The sequence below is a fragment of the Heliangelus exortis genome, chromosome 13 (assembly GCF_036169615.1).
Source record: "Heliangelus exortis chromosome 13, bHelExo1.hap1, whole genome shotgun sequence".
Lineage (NCBI taxonomy): Eukaryota > Metazoa > Chordata > Aves > Apodiformes > Trochilidae > Heliangelus > Heliangelus exortis.
The window spans coordinates 11,348,317-11,366,312 of record NC_092434.1 but is presented as its reverse complement, the minus strand read 5'-3'; the positions used below and the strand labels follow the sequence as shown (position 1 = coordinate 11,366,312).

At 34.6% G+C, this 17,996-nt stretch overlaps 1 protein-coding gene across 2 annotated transcripts in view; it reads left to right on the top strand.

Annotated features, from left to right (window-relative positions):
• ITFG1 (integrin alpha FG-GAP repeat containing 1) overlaps nucleotides 1–17,118 on the top strand; it is a 66,870-nt gene extending 49,752 nt beyond the window's left edge. The window contains exons 15-18 of one of the 2 annotated variants that reach the window (XM_071756847.1): nucleotides 9,766–9,890; nucleotides 10,748–10,830; nucleotides 12,445–12,562; nucleotides 15,887–17,118. In XM_071756847.1, coding sequence (XP_071612948.1) covers nucleotides 9,766–9,890; nucleotides 10,748–10,830; nucleotides 12,445–12,562; nucleotides 15,887–15,946 — 386 coding nt within the window. In that variant the 3' untranslated portion in view covers nucleotides 15,947–17,118. The remainder of the gene's footprint in view (nucleotides 1–9,765; nucleotides 9,891–10,747; nucleotides 10,831–12,444; nucleotides 12,563–15,886) is intronic. The other variant, XR_011728475.1, reaches the window with a different exon arrangement.
• The last annotated feature ends 878 nt before the right edge of the window (nucleotides 17,119–17,996 follow it).

Below are 17,996 nucleotides of genomic sequence, written 5' to 3'. Positions count from 1 at the left end.
ATTTAGAAAAAACAGTGGCCTTAGAATACCTAAATAGAATCTTGTAGCCACATGAAAAAGGATCAACATACAATATTCAGTAAACACCAGATGTATTTTTCTGGAGTTTTTCACTACATCTGTCAGGCTAACAGGCATCTCTAAAATCATGAGTAGCATGATGAAGATAAAGGGTAAATGGTTGTATCTTTTCACATAATACAAGACCTATAACGTATAAAAAAAAATCATTAGGTAACAGGGTCAAATAAATGGAAAGAATCAGTGACATGACCATAATAGACTCACTTCTTGCTTAGGTAAGAAGTCCCAAACTTGCAAGCCAAAGCATAAGCAGAGTACACAAGTCTGCAATTCACACTGCTCCAACTCATTCCCAGTGGTGGCAGTCATCACTCAAGTCTTATATCAATTTAAACTCAGATTTTAAAAGAAAGTTTCCCATAGCTCACTGAGAAAACTGTATTCTGTATAACAATACTTTAAACACCAGCAATAACTTAGGGGGAAAAAATGCCAATACGCTACAGTCCTAAATCAATGATAAAGCTCTTACCTTGAATACTGTGCTCTGAATACTGTTAATTCCACCCTAAAAAAAAAAAAAAGAGAAAAAGTTCTGAAATATGAACCAGGAAGTGTTGGTCAAGGCCTACACAGGATCTTTCTCCTTATTCCTCAAAAGCCTGGATTCCTGTGAGTAGAAAATGTATTTTCAGTATGTGGTACCTAATTCATGGTACCTAATAACTTTTGTATCCTCTAGTTTAGACTGGAGGAGTGCATGTGCCTCAAATAAAATTATAGCAGCCTTGTAAACATGCAGTTTGGGAGAAGACAAAATTCCACATTAGGGAAAGACTACTTAGAGATCAGCAGTTTTTTGGATTTGTCCTCAGGCAGGCCATATGGTCAGCATGCATGCAATTGCAATTAGCCATAGCATGAAATATAAGATTACAAGATGTTAAAGGTTCCATAGAGGAAGCAGGGCTGCCTGCAAAGACATGCAGGTTTCATGTAGTAAAACCATCAAGTGGTCCTCCTTTTCTTCTTTAGGAAATGATATTAAATAGCTGTAAATAAAACATACTACAACATAACTTTTGCTTGGATCTAGTTATACTCAGATTCCTTGTTCACATACAGAGTTTTTAACTCTTGCTGTTTGTGATGGACAAAGCCTCAGGCATAGAAATCTGATATTTTAAGTGAACTTATACTCTACATTTAAAGTCCTGTCTAACAGCTAGTAGAATCTATACTATTAGACTCTAATATTTTTTTTTAGATTGGGCATATATTAAATTGTAACTGTAGTGATTTGAAACTTAGCATATCTGGATGATATGTTACACACTGCTTTTTAAAGTAAATTCAGTCTTTATGAGTTAACCATTTTAATCAGACTACAAAATAATGGATTTTTGGCATCTCAAATGCAGAATATCTACTAAAAGGTTAAGTCGGAGCAATATAAACTGATTCTAAACCCAAGCAGGAGGAAATACAAGTTTAGATGGGTTTGCTTGATGTATGTTTGACCCTTTGGCCCTTACTACTTAAACAAGCTTATAAAATAACCCAGTGGTAAAATAAATATGGTCTTCCAACCACAGACCTCTGTCATGGAAAAATTCACATATCATACAAATTCCTCATATCTGTGGGGAATAAAGCTAGCTTAAAATTTGGACCCGTTTCATGTGTAATTTTCTTAATTTCTTTATGGTTCTCTCTTCAAAGAATGAAAACAAACACATTGTTCTTAAACATCATCTTCAAGGCTTGGTGAGTTTGGTTGTTTGGTTTTTTGGAAAGGAGGTGGGGTGATGCTTTTATAAATGCAATGTTTTGAAAAATACTCTAAGAAACAGCTATCAAATATGATTTAATACTGCTATAGTACCATTCGTCTTCACTGCTACCATTTTTACAATAATAAAAACCTAACAGAGTCCAATCATGATGAATTGCCTTTTCTTTTTTGGCATTATGAAAATAACAGTAATGAATTCCATGTACATTTATGACCCTTGCAGTATAGCTACAGGGAATTTTATAATACAGTCTTTGATCAGTTTCTCAACTGTAATATGTTAATAGAATTTTTGAGTCTGTATAATTTCTGCAAGAACTTTTCAAAGTCACATTTTCTGTAGCTATTATATTAAGTTTGTAGATAAACTTTATTTTCTTACAAGTCCTACTCGTAAAATTCAGTAAATGTTTTTCCAACTAGAATTACCAGCCTCCAGGTTATTATCTTGAAAAACAGTCTGTTACATCAGGATTGTATTCTATTTGACTACCAAGAAACATCTCAAGCAACACTTCTATGTATGTGTACTGGTGAGCAATACACATGGCATTTTGGGCCTTATATAGACTTACAAAACATCTTTTCCACATTAAGCTTTAAAATGTATGGCTTCAATATACAATTTTAAAACTCATTTTCAACAGCTTATTTGCATTTCTTATATAACACCATGGAACAATCCATATCAGAAGCTTTTAATTCTGTGGAAGCAATGAGAAAATGTCGTGCTTTGCATCTCTTGCCCAAGAAGTAACCAGAGTAACAGCACAGTTCTGTTTTGAATTCAAACAATGCTCCCCATTCATTTGGGGTTTTTTCATATGAGCTAATGCTGTTTCTTGTCTTTACCACTGGTCTTAACAGTGGAGGAGCTATTGGCTGGACCACTGAAGGAAAACTATTGAGTCACTTGAAGTTATCCTTCTAGCCCTTCAGTGAAGTAAATCATAAAGTATTCAATGAAGTGTCCACCATTCTGCTTCTGATCTTCCTAATTCTGGAGGTCTTTAGTTCTGAGTTATAGTATCTTTTATGTATACAGTATTCATGCAAATAGAAAAATAAAAGGCATATATGGCTGTCCTTATTTAATTAATTTTAAGGCTCTTTGATCTGCCAAGCCTTAACTACAGGAAATTTGCATAATTACAAGGAGGTTTTTTTAAACATTGTTAGAATTACTCTCTCTCCTATTAACATTCCAGTATGTTGTTAGAAGATAGCATATATAGTTAGAATAATAATTAGTGCATATTCTCTGCTTTTACTTTCACATTGCTCAATTAACTTGTAATCTTACAACAAGAAATACTGTTAGGCTAGCTACAAGGAATAGTAATTGCCAAAATGAGCATTAGAATTGACAAGTACTGGGTCTTGCATCTGTGGGTAATATCTCCACACACCTTCTGAGAGGAAATTCAATAGCAATAGCCTCTTCAAATATTTAAGGGATTTTATGCTTGAGATCAGAACAGGCGCAGGTGTAAATCTGGGAGAAAAACACAAACTCAAATTTGAGTCATGCTTCTTGGTCTGTTTCCTGCAATTCACTTTCTCTGCTCCCTGCTTAGAGTTGTCATTTTTACAGAGACTCCACAGTTAAGTATGAGCATCATCATGGATTTTGAGATCTACACCTGCATTTTCAGGCTTTTATTGGCTTCTAAGAAATTTCTAATATCATTTTGACATGGTGTGTTTCAGCTGTAAGCAACAATGCATAGCATGAAGTATAGTATCTGAAGTTAAGCACAGAGTAAATTGAAGGTGTTCTTGGGGCAGGGAGGGGGTGGTACCCAATATGAATGTAGTAAAGCTAACCAAATGCCAAGTTGTTGGGCTTTGTTGGGGTTTTTTGTTCTGTGGTTGTTGGGATTGTTTAAACTTCAGCATCCTAAAAAAGTAATTGGTTATAATGAAATAGCAGCCCTACTAAATCTCTTTGGGTTTAAATAAAATTTTGCTTAATGACTGATGCCAGTTAGACTGCTGCAGAATACATGTATATGGTTCTATTGGTTAACAGTTCTGACCTTAGCTAAAATTTAGGCATATAATTTTTGAAAGCTGAAATGTGTCTCGATCCTTTGCATTTTCTTCAGAAAGCTACCTGATATGTTTGGTTTCATTTATTTTATTACCAACACCATAAACTAGTTTTCTTAGAACTAATGATCTTGTGGACCCAGAACATAAATAAAATCAGATGCTTTAAATTTAATATGGAGCAGCTGTCATTCAGTGAAATGTTTTCAGAAACTGCACAATGGTGGTTTCATATTATAGCACTAGCAGAAGATGGGCATTTTAAATTTGTTTTTGCAATGTTGGCTCGTCAAGGACTCAGCTCGTCAAGTGACTGGGTAGGCCTCTAGAAATATTATTACTTTGAACATCAGGCTGCCTTTAGCCATCAGCATCTTTTTTACCCTGTTTTTCTTTCTGGTACTCTTTCTCCTTTCACAACAACCCAATTTCTCTGCCTTCCTGCTTGATTTCTCCATCTTGTGTGTAACATCTGAATCCCCAGATACCTTCTTTTTTTTTTCCTTTGTAAGAATTCCTGGCCTTGAAGCCTGTCTGCAGACAGACAGACAGAAAGATAAGGCTGGTAGCTCTGCAGTGCCATAACCACAGCAGTAGTGGCTGACTCCTTAGTGTGCTGACAACCTAGAGAGCTGAGGCAAAAAGACTCACAGCTCCCTCTTGTTTTTGTGACAGGGACACGTGGCAGGGAGTGCATGTTGTTCCATACAGTGTGTAGCATACCCAAAATATGTTTTATATATTTTCTGATGTGTATAACATGTCTTTTATGTAAGAGATGAACCCTGCAAGCCTGGCCCAACCTGGCTGGAGCTTCAGTTTGATGTATTTTTCATGTTGTCACTTTATATAGAATGGGAGAATATCTTCTGTGTTTAAGCCTGTGCTATGGACATCTTCATTTTCTTTCTTTAAATAAAAGTACGCCAGGATGGACTTAGAGTTTAAAATAAATAGGGTCATAGTTGCAATTTGTTTCTACCAAAACCGTTAATACTGTGGACTAGGTAGAACAGAATACATGTCTAAAATTTACTTAAAGATCAATATTCATATGTAGGCATGTTATCATGTCAATAGATTTATTTGCTTGTATGGATCAAATCATGATTTGTTTAAGCACAATGTATGACTGAAGCTGTATGCACTGGCAGCCTTTGTAATTCTCATTTCAGAGCTTTTTTATTTTGCTGCGTTTGCTTGGTTTTATTTTAAACCTTCCATGGCAGAATGACCTTTCACATGCTGTTAAGTCCTGCCCTTCTGTTTTTTTGAAATCTGCTTACTCTTCCCTGTTGTTGCATTGAGTTCTCATGCTGTTTAACTAAATTGGATTGTGAGGTGAACACAAATGTCTAGCAGCTATTATAGTAATGAATTTAAACATAAACATTGCAATATGTTCCAGACAAAAGCAAACTAAGCTTAATTTCAATAGCCATTTGACATTACAGGATTCATTATGTGGAATTCCACTGTACAGAAGGAAGACTATATACCTGGAACAAGCTGGGATCGCTTAATAATTGAATAGCTGGATTCTATTAAGAGGGATTTTCTGGTTCCTGTCAATAAGCATGCCCTGCTAGTGTGTTTTGCTATATAAATCTCTTTTGGTTAGGAAGCTTATTTGAACTTTTGAGGTCACAAAAGAACTTCAAATATTGAGACGTTACAAATTAGACAACTTTTCCCTGTGTAGAAGGTTTGAATATCAGCAATAAGAATTTTATTATTTGTTTGTATTTTTAAAGAGTTTTTAAAGAGTTTCTGGTTTTGCTTCTATAATTCTTTCATGTAAGATTTTTAATGAAAAAACTCTCATAAATGCAACAAATTTGTAGTTTGGGCTTTCAGAAGTATCACAAGTATTACCAACACTGCAACTAATAGGCACTGAAGTTTCAAGTGAGCACTTTCAGTCCAGTTCCCCAGTTATTTCTGAAACTCCAGGAAAGGATATTGCAGCAGAAGTTGAGAGGTGAAGTTGTGTACTGCATTAATGTATAATTTCCTATTGTGTGGACTAACGAAAAGAGGCAGAGCTATGTCAGAAGAGGGAGACATTCTCAACCTTAGAAAACCAAAGTTCCCACTGCAGAATTTTATGCAGAAAAAGAGCTCTTTCTCCACTATTTTTTTTTCCCATCCAGTGTCCTTCACTACCAAAGGTAGTAATAAGGGAACTGAAGTAAAGCTTTCAACTAAAGCTTGGAAAATCAAATTCTCCAAGTTTGGAGCTGTTGGTTTTTTTTTTGGTGGTGATGGTTGGTTGGGTTTTTTTGTTTGTTTTTCTGGAAGCTGTTTTGTAAATTCTTATGCATATTACACACATATTTCATTATTGTCAATTACATTTCCCCTTTCTTTTACAGTTATGTGGTTTTGGTATATTTTCAAATAAAATAAGGAGCTACCAGCTTCAAAAGATGGGGCAATGCTTTGGTGTGCTATATAGCACAGTAGTGATGATCACTGTCTTGTAAATATCACTGTAGTGTTTCAACTGTGCACCTTAAGATGCATGTGCACTGTGGAATTTTACTTAACTCCTGAACTGACTTTGTCTCATTTGACCTGTTCCCTGCATCTTGTTCACAGCAATAAAGAAATTCAGGCAGTGTTGTTTTTTGGAGTATCTTTCAGGGTTTTGGGGGATATATATTTGTATCTATAAGAAAGCAATCACTTATGTGTTAAGTTACTTAGTGTTAAGTAGATGATGGTACAGAAGAATGTGGATGCACATCTGAGACTACAAGTTACAACTCTGCTACTGTGTTGTGCTCAATGAGCTGTTTTGTTGTTTTTTTTTTTTAAACAGAAAGGTTGTCTACATTATCAACAGGTACAAAGAAGGTCTGTCTATAACAAAGCAGCTCCTTTCTGTATTTTGTGTTATTTTGGAGGGAGTGTTATTACAAGTTGATTCACACTTCACAAATATCTTCAGTTACTATTTTTGGTGAATGTATTAAGGCTTCTGATAAATGTAATCTTGCAAATTAGAGGAAAATACAGCAACTGGAAGAAATCCTAGAAGGGTTTGGGTTGGAAGGGATCTTGAAGATCATCTAGTTCCAGCCCCCTTCCATGGAGCAGGGACACCTCTCACGAGACCAGATTGTTTCAAGCCCCTGGTCTTGAATGCTTCAGGGATGGGTCATCCACAACCTGGGCAACCTGTTTCACTGTCTCAAAGTGAAGAATTTCACCCTAATGAAAATCCTAAATCTACCAATACACTTAGCTATTCGGTCCTCTAATATGTTGAGTTTGGGAGACTTTTGAAAGCCTAAATATTATTGCTGTATTTTGAATTAATCTGAATGGCATGAATGTGCTACTTAAAAGCAAATTATCTTTTGTCAAAGAAAGCATAGTAAAGAAAAAAGTAAAGAATGGCTCTTGTGGACACCACAGGTGTGAAATCAAGAGTTTCCATTAGGCTTTGAAGTCTTGTCTGTTCTGCTCTATTAGTCCACAAAACAAGCTTATTTAAACTGAACAATATCAGTTTTGTGAATCTATTAATGTATGTTCAAGTAGTCTGTTGGTAAATTCAGTTTCACACATTATCAGTTCATTTTAAAGAAACAAAAGGAAGCATTGCTTCTACTTGTACATGTAATTACCTTCCCATCCTAAAGCTAAGTTGGCTGCATCATCTGAGCACTCATGCTGCTTAGGTGTAGTCACCCTGAAATAAGCTGTGGAGGACATTGCAGTTTAACCCAGGGCATATTGCACTACAGTTAAGCTTTCAGCAAGGTTTCATCAGTGTAATGGAAACAGAAAGGAAACACCTTATAATTCAGATATAAAAGAACAAGTACTGTATGTGTCATAGGCAACACATCATTCTGTTTTCAGACAAGACTTTCAAAAGGTTAATGATAAGTATTGCTTCAAATTTTGTATGCCAGACTTCAAAATTAAGGAAACTGATGCAGAGATGTTCAGAATGGTTTCTGAATATCAAACTGCAATTTTTTGTAACATTTGGTTGCCCACTGTCAGTAGCTATTTTGTAAAAGTTTGGTCTTGGACAGGCTGAAACCATTGAAATTCATATTTTAAAATGTTGTTTTCTTATTCTGACCAAGGTTTTGAAGCAGTAAACCTAGTGACTTATGATTGAAAACGGACATAAACAGCAACACCTGTACCAGTACCATAGCCCATGATATCTGGGTGCTTCCAAATACCTTTTTTGAAACAAAAAGCATAAGGTTAAAGTAATGGTGTTTATAGTCTTTAAATTAGTATTCAAAAGTAATGATTTACAGCACGGATAGGACAAGGTTTTTTTAATTCTTGATTATAGTAACAGTTCTACAGAAGAAACAAAACAAGCTATGAAGCAACAGCCACTTTCATCTTGATTTCATAGCCTTCCAAAAGCATAGAGTACAATCTTAGAATAAAAAATAAACCCCACCTTCCTGCTTGAAGATGGAATCATGTTTTCAAATCTTCTTGCTACAACTAGAAAACTTTATACAATAGTTTTACAACACAGCAAATATCTAGAATTCCTATTTAAATTAAGTTTTACATACTTTAATAAGAAAATTAATTCCCAGTGCATGAGCACTTCAGAAATTGCAACAAACTGTTAAGAACACTCCCTGCGATTTGTCTTTTTATTTTTAATCTTTGTTGAAATTTTTTGTTTCTCAGATGAACACTCATCATTCTAACTGACTGCTAGCAATTCTAAGTGGAACGCTTGAGTAGCCATCATGCTCTTTCAGAACTTATGATAGATAACCTTCTATATGCTATCATCCAAAGTCCTGCTTAGCTAAAACCTCAAATTTTACAGGCAAATAAAGAGAAGGTATGGGTACATTTTCTGCCTGATACATAGGAGAAAACATTCCTTGCTGACCTTTGCAAATGATCTGTTTACATCCTCAAGCATAAGATTTCATTATACTTATCATAGTAGGCATAAGAACCACTGTTAGTAGTCATGAAATTATTCAATGCTTTTAAGAATTCTGGCTGCACTATCTGACTCTCTTACCTCTTTAACGCTCACTGCACATTGTATATGACATTTTCTTTTATTTCCTATAATTAATTTGACATTCATTTCATTTGTATGGTGAAATAGAAAAGGAAGATCTCAATTGTCATATCCTCATAGCCCTAAATATTTAACTCAAAAGTAATTCTAAAAGCTTTTCAATGTTAAGTATTACAGCAGTACCTTGTTCTTTTGGGAAAAGTCCTTCAGAATTCAGCATTACTGAAGCAAATGTTTTAAATAGAGTTCCTTATTATGTTATAGCATGATTGAGTAATACATACCTTGTTTGGTTTTATAACTAAGTCAAATAAACCTGGCTTTGTCCTTGCTACTTTTTCATTGGTAACTGGTGCTTTCAGATAGCAAGTGCTTATCCTAATTTGAGAATTACTCAAAATTTAGATTAGGAAATTGAGACCTGGTGACTGAGCAACTTAGCCAAGAAAATGTAAGGGAAGTTAGTGACAAAGCTGGAACATATCCTTCAGAAGCTTCATTGCCCTTCTTCAGAAACATTGCAACACCTCAGTGTTTCTTCAGTAGTGAGGGGCCCAAAATTGAACACTGTTCAAGGTGCAGCCTCACCAGTGCCACGTACAGGGGGACAGTCACTACCCTAGTCCTGCTGGCCACACTATTCCTGATACAGGCATTTAAGCGTTTCCAAGTGAGTTCCCACAAGTAGTTTGGAAATGTGGGCTTCAGCCTTTAAGAATTAAGTAATCATGTGGTTTGTTAATATTTTTTCAACACTTTTATTACTGACTCCAAAATGTGTACTTGTAAATAAAGTTGGTGGTGGTTTGTTTTTTTTTCAAAAATACTTATTTGGGCTTCTCTTCTAATTTTGTTTCAGCTGGACAGCTTAGCCAGTCAGCACATTTTGCTCTCCAGCTGCCATATAATGTGCTAGGCTTGGGACGTAGTGCTAATTTCCTTGACCATTTGTTTGTTGGCATTCCTCGTCCTTTAGGAGAAAAGGTTAGTTGAGATTTCAGGTTGACAAGCTAATGCTCATGGTGTTACCTTTCCTTACAGAGTTTGGACAGCAATGCTTGTAAGGATACTTTATTTCTTTCAATAATGTCAAAGATGTAAGTTTGAATACAGAAAAGTTTGCCAAAAGGAAACCTGTATGTCTGATTTTTTGGGGGGTGCATAAGCACTGAAATTAACACTAAGATTAGAAGGTGACTGAAATTGTCTATAAATGTTAATGGAGCTATCTAGTGCTTGTTTATTTGTAAATGTGTATTAAATATGATGGTCTAGTTATGGTTTCAGCTGTAAGAATTCCCTGGGGTTGGTGTGGCTTGCCCATAAACTCATATAATACTTTCTACCTCAGTGATAAAACCATGATCAGTATTATGGGAGGTGGAGTCTACCATGATTGTCTAATATTCAGATGAACCATGAAAGCAGAGTCCTCACCATTTTCACTCTTTAAAGATCTGATGGTACTATTTTAAAGAGTGAGATATTTGAATTAGTGTACTGGCCAAATTCTAATTTGGATAATTGCTTAGCCTGCCTCTTTTGTAGAGTTGGTTCTTTTCTTCTTTCCCTGTGATGTTATAGCTTTGTACTTTTTAAGCAGATGCTGTGTTTCATGTTAGCAGTATTTCACTCTCTACGTTTTGTTGTGTTTTTTAAAACAACTTGGAGCTTTCTGAATAAAAAGTTATACAAAGATAAGGGAATAATCACTTATATGTAAAATTAAAGAAAGCAACTGTTTCTTTCATTTCTACTTTTGTATGTTTCAGTAGAGAATTCCTTTGATTTTAAGTGTATTAGTTTGTAAGGAATTGACATAGCCTTTATTTTGCTTCCAGTCCATAAGAAGACAAGAATGGACAGCTATCATTCCAAACTCCCAGCTTATAGTCATCCCCTATCCTCATAATGTTCCTCGGAGGTAACTTCATCATTTTGATTTGCCCTTCACAAAAATACATTAATAGAGAGTTTAGATTGGATATTTTGTGTAGGTTTTAAAATAGTCACTTGTATAGAAATAAATTTGAGAACAGGGGGAGAGGGAGTGGTGTCAGTTCTATAGATGTAGTTGCATCTCTGACTAAGCAGAAAACTTATCAAGTATTTACGAAGTGCCCATAAAGAATCAAAATTTATTACCAGCTCAGCTCCTGTAAATAGTAACATATTACCTAGATTTACCAACATTTGTTTTACAAATTGCAAGCATGGTAATGATTGAAGCTAGCATTTCTATTTCACCAAACATGCGCTTTCTGTCTAGTTGCACTGGTTTAAGCTTTGGTTTAGCCCTTCTGAACACACTATCTGTTTCCACAGGTAGGAATGTTTTTCTTTAAGTAAAAGAAAATGAGTTGATTGGACAGGAGCTTGAACACTGAATTAATTTTGCAATTAAAATGTTTATCCCATAAAGAGAACACGTTTCTCTCTTTGCTATTTAAGAAAACATTAGTCACATATTCCAGCTGCTTTTTGCCGCTTGATCTACTAGTGAGGTCAGTTGCATTTATCATGCAGAAATGATTCTGACATTAGTTTCAGCAGTTAATTTTACTAGAGGACAAATAACAGTTGAGAAGTGATGTGCCACTTGAGTTGCTAATTAACAACCACAGGAATAACATGTGGCAGATGAATAAAAATTAGTTCTCCTCTTGAGGTATTTAAAGGTTTTTGTTATGCAAAAAATTTTCTGTTGTCTTATCTTTAAGCTGTTTTTGCTTTCCTATAAAGTAAGTTTATGGACATTTTAGAATAGCAGAGGATAGAATCCTCAGAAGAAACATGATTTCATAATAAATACTTCTTAAATTTATACTTTTGTTTTAACATAGATATGTCATTTTCTGAGAGGCCTCAATGCTGCCTCAACATAGACCCTCCTGCTGAAAGTTTTCCATTTTAGGAAGCCTATAATACAGAAAAGGTATTAAATGAGCCTCAGGACCCCACAATGTTTGAGGGATGCCTTCCAGAAGCCCTTAAAGTGCTTAAAAATGTTGTTATTTCCAGCATTCTGTTGCCATAATGAACTGGTTATGTTGCCTGCAACTGAAGTTTTTCTGTGAATAAACTTTAGAGAGAGGTGCTTGGCCAGCTGGATGCCATGAGCCTGGCTAAGAGGAGCTTCTCATATGGAGGAAACAATCCATCTTACAGGCTTATTTCACCCTATTTCTCCATCTCCCCAAGCAGTTTTGTGGAAGGTTTCCCTCTACATTTTACTTTGTCCTGAGCAGAGATAAATCTCCTAATGAGGAAATTCAGTCCTGAGGATATCCATAACATTTCAGGAAAGTTAAACAGAAACTCAATATAGACATGGCATTACCTCAAAATAATATTAGTCTATATATTTCCAAGTAAATGCCATTAAGGTTCAGCCTCTAAGTATGGCCACCAATTTGCAGAGATCACATTGTTACCTGTTTGACGCTAGGAAGTTGTTTTCATCTTTGTAAGTTAAGTCTTTTTCTGCTTCCTAATGAGGGGTATAAATGCTTCCTTAGATTTTCTTATTTTTTTATAGCTGGAGTGCCAAACTGTATCTGACCCCAAGTAACATTGTGCTGCTAACAGCCATAGCCTTAATTGGTGTCTGCGTTTTCATCCTGGCAATAATTGGCATATTACACTGGCAAGAAAAGGTAAGCTTAATTAACTATATTTTCTATATTATTCAACACTTCCTAACATTTTATAGTCTTCTACACTGGGTACAGTATAATTTTTGATACAAACTGGATTAATTCCCAAAAAGTTATTATTAATTCAGTATTTTCTGTAAGGTTAAAAATTCACATTGCTTTTATTTAAGCTCTAAAATGCTTAAAAACGGAAATTAAAAGTAACATAAGCTTGTGCAATTAAGATGTTACACATAACTAAATGAGATGCTTTTGTTTCATGCCTGAGCTTTCTATTTTGCAGAGTTTTAAGTTTTGGAAAATGGAATATAAGCTTGTTTTACTTATCTTGAGTTCTGTTGGGAATCTAAAATTAGGGAAGATGTCCTTTTTTCTCTGTCTGTCTTTGCTGATTGCACTGATGTTAGAATTCAAGACTATGGGGAGTCAATCCTGTGCATATTGGCTGCTTTGCTGTGTGTGTCTGAATTATACATGCAGTGTGTAAAAATCCAATGATTTGAAGAAGCATTTTGAAAGGGGCTTTCATGTCACAAAAGAAATGCGTTCCCAGTTTTCTTAACTATGCTCAGTTCACAATCATATCCAACTGGCAGGATTGCAAATAAATGCTACTACATACCCAACCATAATCTTAGCTGTCAAATAAAATTACAGCACATTTTGACATGGTAGAACTGCTTGTTATTTTGTACTTGTGGAAATAAACTGACCTTGTTAAACATTCAGACAGGCTGTGCGCATGCTTCATGTTTCAGTGCTATTTGTCTGTCAATCATCACTCTTCAAAATGTTAAATACAGTCACCAAATAATAGTAAAGCTGGGAATAAAATACACAAAGCAAAGAAATATGAAGTTTACGATAACTGTCCTTAGTTTGTATCAAGAAAGCATTACTAACTGTGACTGTACACTGGCTGGGCTTAACTCTGTCTTCAATAAAAAAGACTTGGACCTTTCATTGGAGGATGGATTAACTATATATAATTCCATCTGGATAAATGGAGATTTAATATCAGTGTTTAAAACAATTATTCATATAATAATTCATGTACTGTAATATGTGAAAGAGCACCCAGCCCACAGTGAGTGCTTTCTGAGCCCTTTTAAACCCCATTAGTTACATGTGAATGAAGTGGTATTTTGGTTGTATTATACACTCATTTTCAACTGCTTTCCAATCTTGCTTAAATAGGCATAAATATTTGGATACATTCTGTGTATTTTCTGACTGCTTTATAAACATTTTAAAATTCTTGTAATTTTCCAATGGCTTCCTATTGATTTTTACCTTCCCAGTTTTTAGAAGAAATGGTTGAGTTACAGAACGCAGAAGAATCTCAACTATATTGTGTATTGCTGACAGGACTGGGTGTTAAACTCCAAAGTTTCTCTCTTTCTAAGCTTGTTCTGAGTTTACTGCCTCTTTCAGTAATCCTCTCATAAAAATACTGTTCGGCCTAAATGCTGCTTTCCCTTTCAAATCTCTAGAGTACCTATAGCAAAGAAAGGAAGGGGAAATATACTGGCAGTTACAATCTCTTCTTTTCCCCTAGAGGATATCTCTGTAAGCTGCAGTTAAAATAAACGATGTACTTTGACCTCTGCAGATAAGTAGTAATAGGAGCCCTTTGACTACAGTCGTTGTTACATACTTTTCTGCCAGCCAAGTATCGTGTTGTTTAAATAACTGTAGGATTTAGGGATAGTATGTTGGTCTGTCATTCCTTAGCAATCTTGGATCCTTTTTAAAAAGAAAAAAAAAAAAAAAAAAGCTTTCAAATTTCAGTTACTAGTTTTCGATTTTTCATGCATCCAGTGAAAGAGAAATTGAGGAGGAATTTACTCTGTTATTCATCTTACAACAAAGACAGTCTGCTGCATTAGCTAAGGACTTTGATTTTCCTGTATTCTGATTATTGTGAACTTGCTTTGTGGTCTTGAGGACAGTTATGTCAGTGCTACATGTTGGTGATTACACTGCTAGAGAAGTGATGGATTCATCAGAGTATTCGTTACTGACAAATTTGAAGTAGTAATTTTTTTTAGAAATTGAGTGAAAATTTCTTTCAAAGTGAGGCTGTGAAATTTTGTGGAATGTGACAGGTATTTCAATACAGGAAAGATTATGCCACTCCCTTCTTTCCACACCATTTTTGTCATTCACAATACTGCTGACATGGGTAAAGTCCCTGCCAAAAAGCCAGTCTGATAAATCTTAAACTTCACTGACAGCTTTGCTGCTGCTACAAAATGCAGTAAAACCCATAGTTAAATCCAGTGTTGATATCAGACATAAACATTGTGAAATGAGGAAATATTTGGCTTCGAACCAAAGCAGATGACAAACTTTCATGGCAGAACATGCATACAGATTTCTACCAATATTTTCATGTGTATTTATCCATTGAGTAATATATCAATCTGGATGTCCACATAATAGCACATTGTAAAGGCTTTTCCGCATTTTACTCATTAAAAATGTTAACTGTAAGCAAAGTAAAAAGCATTAAAATCTGTTTTGCTAAATTCTCTTACACTAGGATTTACACATGCTGTCATGACAAAAATACTGTTTTCCAGAAAAGTTCACATTATTTGTTAAAAAATCCTGTAGGAAGTGCGTTCATACTTTGTTACTGCTTTAGAACACAAGAGGAAGCTTGTGGAAGAGGACATGTTTTTACACATTACACAGATTATAGGTACAATTTAAATATACTTCCTTTTTCTAAGCACCATCCAAACTACTCTTTCAGCAGATGAGGGTGTTCTGCTTAAATAAGGAAATGTATTGTACCTCACATTTTTTTAATAGAAACAAAAACATGGAACATTTTTAGCCTACTTGATGCTATTAATTGTTGTTTAAAAAAAAGTCTGTTGCATACATTTAAACAAAGATAGTAGTTCAGCCAATCTCATTTTCAGTGTAACATACAAAACATTTACAGCTATAACCTAGTGTGATTTCATGTCATATTATTAATGCACACTAAATAAATGCATACTAGGAAACATGCTTCATTTTTTAAATAGTCCTTTCAGAAAAGCATTATTAGAAAAAATAGAAAATAATGCATCATAAATACTAAAATAGCTGAGCATTAACAACAGAAGCTAATTTTTAGTAGATTATTGCTATTTCAAACTGACATCACTTAAAAGCTAATTATTGGGACTTTTACTAAGCTTTTTGCCTTTTGTCAAATGAGTGACTTGGAAAAAAAAAATCAACCATTCTCTGACATTTGAGAACTCATTTCTGTAACATTATTGCTCTAGATACCACAAAGTGTTTTTTTTTATTATTATTTTTCAGAAAGCAGATGACAGAGAGAAGAGACAGGAGGCTCATCGGTTCCATTTTGATGCTATGTGACATGCCTTAATATTTATGAAGGAGCTGCTATTCATTTCCTTAATTGAAATACTAAATTCTGATTTGTGGAATGGTTACCATGAAAATATTGCTGGTGTGCTATTTGTAAATGTTGCATTATTTGGTATTTATTTGGAAAATATTAAAATTAGACCTGAATGTCTTGTAAGGCCTTTCAGTTAACAGACTGTATATAATAGCATTTGGTCTTTATTTAACAGAACTGTAAATTTATTTTTCTTAGTGAAGGGATCAAATTGCATGTACCATTGTTTACATACCACCAATTCTTTAGTAATATTTGATAGAAGGAAAGCTGTGTAAATAAAGTTTAGCATTTTAGCAAGCAGAATACTTTGCATACCCCACTTGAATTGGGCTTGTCATTTATACATTCCTGCAAACCAACCTGCATTTCTGAAAACTAAGCTTCAGCAATCTCTCAAATGACTTGATCGTTATTTTAATTGTACTAAGTGGTGCTCAGCCTAAAGTATTCTGTATTTTTCTTTGTTTCAATCCATATGTGCAATAGTTAAAGAATTTAGGAATGGAACAGCAAAAAGAAACCTGCAATGTTAGTGCTAGTTCAGTAGCTCATGAGATAGATGCAGTATTTGTGTGTGTTGGTTCTAGAGAGAAAATAATGCATTAAAAAGTAAAATTATAAAAACCTATCAGAATTACATAAAGTGCTTTTATAATTAAACTATAACCACATTATTTTAGAAAGGCCTAAAGTCATTATGGAAGTAACATTTTTAATATAAGAAAGGTACAGGATTTTTTGTTTGGCTTTGGTTTTAAAGAAGTATTTTGGATTGGAAGGAAAACAAGGATTGATTCCCTACAATTCATTGCTAAGGAATGAAATATACAGTGATTAAATTAAGACTAGGAGACCCAGATTAAGCAACGTATGTCATTTAGGTACACTAGTATGCCCAAATTTCATAAAGCTCTAATAATTACATGAGATGAGTAGGTCAACTATGTTTCTAAAATGGTGATAATGTTACAGTTGCTCAGTGTACTTTGGAACAGTCTCTAAAAAAAAAAAATAAATCATGGTTTTATTTAATAGCTATGACTTAGTGAGATGAGTTTACACGATTAAGTATGCATTTAAATCTGTCCTTTTGCATTCCTAATAAATACTGTTTGGTAAATTAGTACAGCTTTCTCAAGCTACAAAGCATTGGGTCTCACAGCAGTCACCTCTGCAGTGGGTATCATCTCCTGCAATCTGACACTTGTCCTGTAACCTGTTGTCCTGTAATCCCACCTTTGCTTATCAAAACAGCAACAGAAAAGAGAGAGCAGGTACAAAGCTGAACTGATTATGTGCACCCTGAGTCACGGTGAAACAATTTGTTACCATGGCAGTGCTGAAGTGACCCCTTCATACAAAAATCAAAAAAGTACTGATAAGTGGTTTACTGTGCTATCAAGTATTACTAGGTATTTCTAATATGAACTGATCAGATACCAACAAAGGAGACTTCCATATTACATTATTGTTACTATTCAGGACAGCATCCTTCTTTAATGTACACTTTTAAAATTTCTCCTAGAGTAACAGGAGAAGGTAAGATTTTCTTTTTAGATAAATACTTAATGTTATTAGAGCATTTAAACTCCGTTGATAAAATTTGCTCCAGATGGCAAAAGTAGTAACGTATTTCATAATTAAGAGGAAGCACAATTCAATATATTTTCCTGTCTTTTCAAGATGCTTAGAGCATAAGGGTAAATGCACAATGCCACTGTGGCAGCAAAGTTGTCTGTAGTCCTCCATCACAATATAAGAAACATTGGTTAGCTTCCTTATGTTTTTTTGAAAAACAATTAGGAATTAAATAACCTCATGCTGACATTTAAGCTGTTGTCAAGTTAAAAAAACCATTAACTCAGTATCTTTTACATTGAGGTATTTTGCATGCTCAGTAGTGCATCGCAGCATCATTTTGTATACAGTACAGTATTGGCCCTTTAATAGCTTTCTTAAAGTTTATGACAAGTTCTAACTACTCACAGCTTGGCTCACAAC